General features: G+C 33.4%; 1 protein-coding gene across 6 annotated transcripts; it reads left to right on the top strand.

Annotated features, from left to right (window-relative positions):
• Window positions 1-1,745: 1,745 nt before the first annotated feature.
• On the top strand, window positions 1,746-9,519 carry LOC110645972 (heterogeneous nuclear ribonucleoprotein Q). 6 transcript variants are annotated; one of them, XM_021799255.2, is made up of 9 exons: window positions 1,748-1,939; window positions 3,352-3,792; window positions 3,873-3,989; window positions 4,206-4,346; window positions 4,478-4,651; window positions 5,148-5,355; window positions 5,449-5,624; window positions 8,371-8,456; window positions 9,042-9,519. In XM_021799255.2, the coding sequence occupies exons 2-9, from the start codon at window positions 3,385-3,387 to the stop codon at window positions 9,172-9,174; spliced, it is 1,443 nt and encodes a 480-aa protein (XP_021654947.1). In that variant the 5' UTR covers window positions 1,748-1,939; window positions 3,352-3,384; the 3' UTR covers window positions 9,175-9,519. The 6 variants fall into 6 exon arrangements, with proteins under 6 accessions (XP_057999634.1, XP_021654947.1, XP_021654946.1 ...); XM_021799254.2 differs by having other exon boundaries at window positions 3,243-3,792; XM_058143649.1 differs by having other exon boundaries at window positions 2,995-3,792.
• Window positions 9,520-10,397: the final 878 nt, after the last annotated feature.

Below are 10,397 nucleotides of genomic sequence, written 5' to 3'. Positions count from 1 at the left end.
GTTGAAGAGTTCGGCTAAAAATATTGTGAAAAGCTAATGATTATAATCTGATTAATTTTATTTTTAAGGTATAATGAGTGAAGATTTTTAATTCAAAAGATAACTATTTCATAATAAAAATAAGGTTGTGAAAAAATTTTAAGGGTGAAATATAATTTAGTTTTTAAAATTTAATAAAATTTATAATTTAGCCTCTATTATTAAAATTTCAATGAAGTTATTATTAATTCTAACAAAAATGATTAAAATGTTCTTAACTCTATCTTTAATTTAAAAATAATTTAGTTCATAGGATTTTATTTAATTGATAACTTAGTCTCTGATATTTAGTTAAACTTATAAATTAATCTTTGTAATTTTGAAATTAAGTAATTTAGTTTTTGACATTTCAATGAACATATAAGTTAGCTCTTATTGTTAAAATTATAATTAATTTCTATTAAATTTAGTGAAAATACTAAAATACTTTTAAGTCTATTTTCAATTTAAAATAATTTAGCTTTTTAAGTTTTATTTTAATAATAAACTTGCATCAATATCTTTTTTTTTATATACATACAACAATATTGGTACTATCCGGCTAAAATCGAATTAAATAGTCAGCGCTTGGTCTAAAAATCTAATGTGATAGTTAAAGTGTTAGCACTTGATCAAAAAGTCAAAGTAAATAAGAAGAGACATCTCCAAGAGCTAGACTAACAATCACATGCCTTGAGTTAACTGTATCAAGCAAACAAATTTTGGACTATCCAGACCGAACAAAAGAAGACTCGAGTAACTTATACTGAACAAATGAATACTCAGGTTGGTGGGGCCAAGCAAACATAACTAAGATGGCAAAACAAGTGGAGATGTTCGCCCGGACAGATCGGATATTGACCATACTGAGCTTCACTATTACCAGTCAATGATCTGACTAGATCTTTTGGAGGAAATTTCAGGATATTAACTGAATATCTAATATTAATAATTTGTCAACATGAAAAATAGCTATTAATTAGGTGTACTTATTCAGTCAAATTATTTATAAAATTCTTTATTATTCACTCTCTAAAACTCTATACTAGCATATCTAATTTGAGCGTCAGAGTGATTGGCCAATAAGCCATTAACCTTATTGTTTTCTTTATTTGATAGGTTAATTTGGCATATTAGGCTAGTTATTAGACTCATGATGGCATCAAAAAAAAAAAAAAAAATATATATATATATATAAAATAATAATGACATAAATAAAATTTTATATAATTATAAAAGTTTATTTATAAATAGTTATAATTTTTAAGATTTAATTTATAAAATATATAGATTATTTTATAATTAATAAAAAAATTTTAATTTAATAGGACGCACTTTATAAATATAAAGACTAAATTATAATAAAATCTCACAAATTAAATTATTTTCAAAATAAAAAAAAATATGATATTTTATTTTTTTTTAAGTTAACATAACTTAATGAAATTTTAACTGCCGGAATTAAATTATATATTTTATCAAATTTTAAGAATTAAATTATTTAATATTAAAAATATAAAAATTAAATTATAAAATTAAATTTTATCTAAATTTTAATTACTTATTTATTTTTTAACAAGATAATTTGGAAAATGAAAATATGGATTTATGTAATGATGACATGTCTTCAGCTTATGATTTTATAATATAATATTAATTGATAATAACAACAAATAATAAATTTATAAAAGTAATGAATATGTGAACAAGCAGCTTCGGTCGTTTTGTGCCATTAAATTAGAATCAGAAAAGGGCACACTGGCTTTCTCTATCGTCTCTGTTCTAAAAGCTTGGGCCCGCGTAAAAACAAAGAGCCGAAAGAACTCTCCCAGAGGACTGGGAAAATTAGGGTTTTCTTCAGGAACAACCATATTGCCTTGTTGTGTTAAACGGTTTTGCTCGATTTCACATACCTTACCAGGTATTCTTTCTCTCTTCCATTCTTGTATTTAATGCTGGTGTTATTGGGTTGCTTCTTCTTCTCTCCTTTCATTAATGGTATCAAAAATTTTTGTATTATCGAGAACTGAAAAGATCTAATTAATTGAGGGGTTTCTTGGTTTGATTTATTTGGTTATATATTATCCATCTATAGATTGTGAGGTTACAATTCTTTGTCGGTTCTAGGTGAAGCTGGTAGATTCATGTAATAATGATGGGTTAGGGTCATGGATTTTGGATTAAAATCTTAGCCATTGGCAGGATTATGACGCGAGGAATTTGTTGAATACTGATTAGTTATTATTTTTTAAGCACTTGTCTTGCTTCAGAGCTGAAAAAAATGAGGATTCTGTTAACTACTATTCGCTTTTTTTTTTAATAATAATAATAACAATAATAATGTGGCCTATATTGTTGTTTATTAGGAAAATATGCATAGTGCCTGGCCATAAATATTAGAAAATGAATTTGGGATGAAGTCATTCCAGGAAAAATGTTTGTAATTGGGGCTTGTGTGAGGCTGAGGGATCATTGTGCCTAGTTAAATCTGTTTATTTTGTTCTCTTGTATTGGTATGTAGTTTTAGCTTTTATCATCTTACAGTCCATGATGTCATTTTTTTTTTTTTTTTTACATTTTGCCCCCTCAAGGTTGATGGATTGGAAAATTGCTAACTTAGTAGTGTGCTGGATATGATATAATCATATAGATACCCAAATCAATGAGGCATAGACATAATCTAATGATCACGACAAAAGGTTGTAATGTTGAAAAAATATATGAATAATTTGTCTTTGAATCAAAACCAACTGGATTTTTGTTGCTTCCACCATTTTATTCTGTATTGCATTTAATTAGTTATGAATTTTCAAGTGGGTGCTTTTGCTGGCCTCTTCCTCTTTGTCACAGCTTGCTGTCTTACTGTGTGTTAAAATTGTGCTTTGTAATGTAAATCACGTTAGTTCAAATTCTCATTTCTTATCTTTTGCTTTTGTCTTTTTGCTTTCTTTTTGTTGGATGCATTTTTCCAGATAGATAGTTAAACAATCAACTGGCTGTTGTTTTTGGGCCATTGCCAGTATCTAAATATCAAGAAATTCACTGCTTCATATTATATATATACATATGTATTTTTCACCTGTTGAGCATCATCATCCTCTTGATTATCATTCGTAATTCTCTCTTGCCTGTCTCTATAACTACTGTTACTTTATCATTATCCCGTAATTGATTATCATTCGCATTGGAACTCCTTGGATCCATATCTGATGGGAAAAATTCAGTTGAGAATCTTACTCTGCAACTCCATTTGGCCTCTCATTTTGTTTCCACCTTTCCGTACTTGTACTCTTTCTTCTGCGAATGCTTCTGGCTTCTGTGCTTCCTTCACAGTTGCCTTGCAAGCTTTTTCTTTAGACACATAAGATGCCAAGGACAAGAGGTATTGCTGTGGCTGCTGACAAACCTGATGAATCTGAAAAGCCTGTTGAATCTGAAGAAGGGGTTGACCTTGATGGTGACAATGAACAAGAGGAGACAATGGAAGAAGAAGTTGAGTATGAGGAGGTAGAGGAAGAGGAGGAAGTGGAGGAGATAGAGGAAGAGGAAGAAGTAGAAGAGGAGGTGGAAGAAGAGGAAGAAATTGAGGAGAGAGCAGACGAGGCTGATGCACAAAAAGGCTCAGACAGCGAGGAGGAAGATGAGGGAAAAAATCGTGCTGAACTTCTTGCACTTCCTCCTCATGGATCAGAGGTGTACCTTGGTGGCATTCCTCATGATGCCACTGAAGAGGATCTCAGGGGTTTTTGTGAATCTATAGGAGAAGTCACAGAAGTAAGTTATGTTGTCATTATAAATGCCTCACCTGCATTTCTTATTTAGACAGACTAAATTTGTGTATATGCTGAGAACAGGTAAGGATAATGAAGGGAAAAGATACAGGTGAGGCCAAGGGGTATGCTTTTGTGACCTTCAGATCAAAGGAGTTAGCTTCCAAGGCGATTGAAGATCTGAACAATGCTGAGCTTAAGGTATCAAAGTGTTGGTTTCTCTTCCTATAAATAGTGTCAGCAGTGGGTATTATTTCTGCTTTGTGCTGGAAATGCTGCTTGTGTCATTTTTCATGCATAATTTCCTTTATTATCTCAACCTCTTTGAAGTCCACTCTGAAAATTTTATGGAAATACTTGAGTTTCTGAATTCTGGTAGTTTAACACTGCTGTTTTTTTTTTTCTTCCTTTTTCTAGGGGAAAAAGATAAGATGTTCAACATCTCAAGCAAATCATCGGTTGTTTATCGGTAATGTTCCAAGAAACTGGGAAGAGGAAGATATGAAGAATGTTGTAATGAAGATTGGGCCAGGAGTAATTTCTGTGGAATTGTTGAAGGTTTGTGTGCTTTAAACTTCTAGACTCACACATACGTCATTATAATCCTTCAAGTTGAATATTGCCATGGTGGTTCTTAAAATGTGATTTGAACTTTTTGGCTTATTGATTTCACTTCTTAATGGTAATAGGACCCACAGAACTCCAACCGGAATCGTGGATTTGCTTTCATTGAGTATTATAATCATGCTTGTGCAGAATACTCAAGAAAAAAGATGTCAACCCCAAAATTTAAACTGGATGATAATGCTCCAACTGTGAGCTGGGCTGACCCTAAAAATGCAGGATCTTCAGCTGCTTCTCAGGTCTTTTTATCGTTTCTTGTTCTCATTTTATCTTCTGTAATATTGTTGTGGCTTGGTGTATCCCTATATTGAAATGCTATGAAGCTAATGTGCTTGGAATGATTCTACTGTTGTTCATATTGTCTTCTTGGTACCTATGCGAACTACACATTTTTCTGCCTGTAACTACCATTATTCCTTCTGTCATCTGGTTCGTAGAGATTGCTTGTGTTTTTTGTATTAGGCAATGAAATATGTGCACTTGTGTATTGTGTGCTTTGTGCCTATGGTGTTTGCTTGTGGCTTGTGTATGAAAAAGAATCAGGGGCCTTTTCCCCTAAAGAGAATTAATGGTGGATCATACCTTGGAATTGGAATATATGTTTTCCCTCCTTTTTTATATTTGATCTGTGCTTCTCTGGTGATTTCCTCCATGCAGGATGGTTATTTGTATGCAGGGGATAGTGGATTATGGCCTTTTTATTATTATAGTCATGATTTCCTCCATTTGATACAGGTCAAGGCAGTGTATGTGAAGAACTTACCAAAAGACATTACTCAGGATCGCTTGAGAAAGCTGTTTGAACATCATGGAAAAGTTACAAAAGTGGTTCTCCCTCCTGCAAAAGCAGGGCATGAAAGGAGCAGATTTGGTTTTGTGCACTTTGCAGAGAGGTCGAGTGCCATGAAGGCATTGAAGAACACTGAGAAATATGAAATTGATGGTAACTTTCTGTCGTCTTTACTCTTTAGCATCTTTCTATATTTGCTGATGAACCAGCATGGTTCATATGAATCTGTTATTCTCTGTTTGATAGGCCAAGTTTTGGAGTGCTCCCTTGCTAAGCCTCAAGCAGATCAGAAGTCTTCTGGAGGGCCAAATTCACAGAAGTCTGTCTTGCATCCAACCTTCCCACCCCGTCTTGGATATGGTTTAGTTGGGGGTACCTATGGTGCTCTAGGTGCAGGTTATGGTGCTGCTGGCTTTGCACAAGTAAGAGGATATTCTCTTTCTCTCTCTCTCTCTCTCTCTCACCTGTGAAGTATTTTTAAGTTGGTCTGGCATTTGTCAACAAAAATATTTAGGTTATTCTGTTTTTTAATCTTTGGGATAATACTAAAGAGTTGTGGATGTAAATAGGTCTGCTTATTTAATAAAAGATGGAGAAAAATGCATGGTAGGTCATTTCTATTACTATTGATAATTGGTAGAGTTCACACAGATCTTGCATCTACAGTCTAGTGTTACATAACAGCCTGCATACTTAGTGAAACAGAGGAATAGGAAGAGAAAGAGAGAGAAATAGATGAGAAAAGAGATAGAATGGATGAGAAAAAAAATAGATTGGATGAGAAGAGAAAAGAATATTTAGAGATGAGAGAAAAGTATTCTTGTTTATTGATTCTTGAAATGAATCTCCTCTAGTACATTTCTCTTATTTATATAGCAAACACTCTCTCTACAATAACTACTCTACTCTCCTCACACAACTACAGCTGCATTCCTATTTTTTCCTTTCCCATATCTAGCTCTGCTATACGTAACAATACCTTCCCCCATGAGCACATTCTTGTCCCCAAGAATGTGAAAATTCAGGAAATATGAACTGAAATTGCAGGTACTTGCTCGTTTGCAGCTGGAAATATGAATTGAATGGCCCAAAAAAAAAATTGGCTGGAAGTTTTAGGTACATCCTTCTCATCAGCTAAAAGTATGAACACTTATGACAAAGAGTTAATTTTCTTCCTTTCTCTTCTCCCAATTTCCCATGTTTGTTCCTTTAAGATCACAATACCATTTGGTGGTTTAATTTTCTTCCTTTCCCTTCTTGATATTTCCCATTCATCTTCCATGAGACTAATAAGAGTAAAATAGCTGAATTCACCATCTTTGCTCCCCAAATACTGCCACTTGCTTCTAACACCCACACTTTTTGAAACACCTTTATGTTTCTTTTTTTCAAAAGCATTCCTAATAAATTCTGCATCAAAAAGTTCACTTTTGTGAATGAATTGTGCAATTACATCAGATTCAGCTCCTATTTTCCCCATTGCAGACTCTAGTTGCCCATCATCGCCATCCTTTTACATCTCACCTATGCTAGACATATCAACAATAAAATCTTGCTCCATTTCAGCACTAAACTGATCTTCATATTTTTCTTCGAATCCCAGCTGTGGATGAATTGTTACTTTTTGAACTTCAACAGGTATGTCATCTTGATCCTTGGCAACCATGTTTTCATTTTGAATTGAATCTAATTGATCTAAGACGGTCTCCTCTCCATCAATAATATCAACCTTTTCCGCTTCTCCATCACCAACACCAACACCAACAATATCAACCTCTTCTTTGTCTCCATCACCATGAAGAAATGTTGCATCATCAAGAAGGTCAGTCTCCTCAACATCGAAATCGCTTGTCTCTCCTTTTGGATTCAGCAATCCCCTTTCACTGCCATAATTCTTGGATAATGAGTTTGGCCTTTCTGTTTGCTCTTCTAACAATTTATCCAATTTTTTCCATCTTTGATACGGCAACTCCTCTAAGCGTATTGTTACTCTTCTTTCAAAAATTTCTAGCATTCCCTTGAGATCCCTTTGTTCCCAAAATTGTACGTCCATGGTTTGATGCTCTGAGTGTATTTTATTTCCAGGAAAATTTGAGGAAGAAAATATTAAAAGAAAATCAGATCTGAAACAGGGATTCACAACATGGAACTGATATTGGAATTGGAAGAAAATTACAGAGAAATGAAGAAGAAAAACTTGTGAAAAGAACGAAGAATAGGGGAACAAAAGTTGAGGCAAAAATAAGGATTTCAAGAATTTTAAGAAGGAATAGAGAAAAGAAACCCTAATAGGGCAGAAATTAAAAATAGAGAGATTGCGAAGAATTTGATAGAGGGAAAAGGAATAATGTAGCTCTTAAGATGGAAGAAAAAAAATCTTTTTTTTTTTCAAATATTTCTGGAATTTGGGAAAAGTCTGGTTCTCGAGAAAAGAAAAAAAGAAATTAGAAACAAGGCGGAGGAAGAACAAAATTTCAAGAACTTCAAGAAACGGGTTTCTTGACATGCTGGAAATGAGAAATTAAAGAAGAGAATAGAAGAAAGAACCAGAAAGTAATAGAAGAAGAAAGAAGAATTTAGAGGGAAAGAAGAGAGAGAGAGAGAGAGAGAGAGAGAGAGAGAGAGAGAGAGAGAAAATAGCATAAAGAAACCTGGAATTCTGGAATACTCCCATTGATCTGTTTAGGCTTGTGACTCCAGCAAGAAGGATTGGAAGCAAACCCAGCTCAGAATAGGGCTCTGATACCAATTTGTTACATAACAGCCTGCATACTTAGTGAAACAGAGGAATAGGAAGAGAAAGAGAGAGAAATAGATGAGAAAAGAGATAGAATGGATGAGAAAAAAAAATAGATTTGATGAGAAGAGAAAAGAATATTCAGAGTTGAGAGAAAAGTATTCTTGTTTGTTGATTCTTGGAATGAATCTCCTCTAGTACATTTCTCTTATTTATATAGCAAACACTCTCTCTACAATAACTACTCTACTCTCCTCACACAAACTACAGCTGCATTCCTATTATTTCCTTTCCCATAGCTCTGCTATACGTAACATCTAGACATGTATTTGAGAAGGATTAGTTTGTTCTCTTTGTTGGGAGGTTTCCATTGTGTAACTTAAAATTTTACAAAACTTTTGGCTGCTTATACATTTGAAAAATTCCTGCAGCCAGTGATTTATGGTAGAGGACCAACTCCTGCTGGTATGGCAATGATGCCAATGCTTTTACCTGATGGAAGGATTGGATATGTCTTGTAAGTGCTATTTTCCTTTTTTTTTCAGAGAAAGTCATGCTTCGACCATCCATGCGTGTGTTATTTTTCTTTTTCGTTTTTCTTTTTTAATATTCCATTTTGATATGATGATTTGCATCACATGTCTCTTTATATCTAACCTTATCATTTGGCTGTGTGATCATTTTTCTTTCAGTACCTGTTTGTTCAACAAACTTTCATCACTCTTACTTGACATGCCTGTAATGTTCAGAATACCAATCCTTTTTTTTTTCCGGGGGCGCTTACAGTAATTGATATCCTCATAATTTCCATATGTATGTGTGAAATTTTCTTTTCGGTGTGAGTATATTTGTGTTTATTTCAAAACTGAAATTTGGACAAAAGCCCTTAGAGGCTTAAACTGCATTGAACCATGTTATGTCCAGAGCACAAATATGTTGTTAATCTTACTACATTGGAAGAAAGATGTTCTTTGACAGGACCTGTCAGCAGAGTAATTTTCTGCCTTGCAGATCTACTTGTTTCCTGCTTTTTACAGGGTTATTCTTTTGTTCTGGAGAATTATCCATTCCAAACCATTTGATGTCATTATTTTTGCGATAGGCAACAGCCTGGAATGCAACCACACGCCCCTCCACCACAGCCTCGGGCCGGCAGGGGTGGAGGTGCTGGCAGCTCAAGTGGTGGAAGACATAGCAATGACAGTAGCCGACGCAGCCGGTATAGCCCATACTAATGTGATTGCCATTTTAGTGCAAGTGCGAGGGAAAGAGAAAAAAAGGTTCTTCAATTATTGAATAAAGGCTTTATCTGGTCGACGAAGAGTGCTTTCTGCATATTACTAGAGCCTAAACGCACTGAAATGAAATTAAACCGCTAATGAGCCATAGGGCAGATGTGCTAACAAGCAATCTGTTGCACTGCTCAACCCATTTTGCCTTTTGCTTTTCGCTTTCAGGCCTGAGCTTGCTGGATAGCACTATGTCAATTAGTCTGAACGTTAAATTGTACTTTTGTAAACTGAGCTTGTTTGTGCAAGACAATGAGATTTTTTTATAATATTGTTTAAATTAAGGTAGTATTCGGTATGTAAATGAATTTTATGAAACTTTATGAAATTTATTGTGTTTGGATTAAATGAAAATTCATTTGGAATTCTTAATAATAAATTCTATGGAATTTATTATACTCAACTAAGCCTTTATTCTAAATTTTTAGGGTCGGATATATGGATTCGTTTTTTCCACTCTAAACGATTTTGGGTTAAATTATCAGAAATGTGTAATAAATGTGTAATACTTTTAGATATATTGTACTAATCTTTTTCAAGTCAATTTAGATCTATCTTTTTTTCTCTTTGTGACATAACGTGCTCTACTTGTCTAACTGGAGTCTCTGTATGTTTACGCTTCACATGACTAAACTATCTTAATCTCCATTCTGTCAACTTATCCTCAATTGGCATCACTCTTACCTTTTCTCTAATACTTTATTATAATTAAATTAAATTTCATTAAAATTATTTGAATTTATATATGAATTTTAAATTTAAAATTATATATATTTTAAGTGATAATATTATTATGTTATTATATATCATTTGATTTGATTTTATTTATTTTAAATACAAAAATTATTTCATTTGAATGAATTTTTTTAATATAAAATATATTAAACAAAGAAATTCATTGAAATAAAGTTTGCCAAAAAATTGAACCAACGCGTTAGTTTCCCTTTCCACTCTTACCTTGGCTTCGGGTTGCCTTTTCACTCTTACCATGTATCGGGTGTCTGTCTACTGTCGGTGTAATAAATCAATTGTGATGCAGTTCCTACATCAGATTATTCAATCAATTTACCTTACAAGAGGAATTCTGGCAGAGATAATGATCTTTGCTATATTAGCTGCGATACTTATATTGAAAGTTCTAATCCCATGCAAGGGTCAACTACACAAAT

The sequence above is a fragment of the Hevea brasiliensis genome, chromosome 3 (assembly GCF_030052815.1).
Source record: "Hevea brasiliensis isolate MT/VB/25A 57/8 chromosome 3, ASM3005281v1, whole genome shotgun sequence".
Taxonomy (NCBI): domain Eukaryota; kingdom Viridiplantae; phylum Streptophyta; class Magnoliopsida; order Malpighiales; family Euphorbiaceae; genus Hevea; species Hevea brasiliensis.
This window is presented reverse-complemented; position numbering and strand designations above follow the sequence as displayed.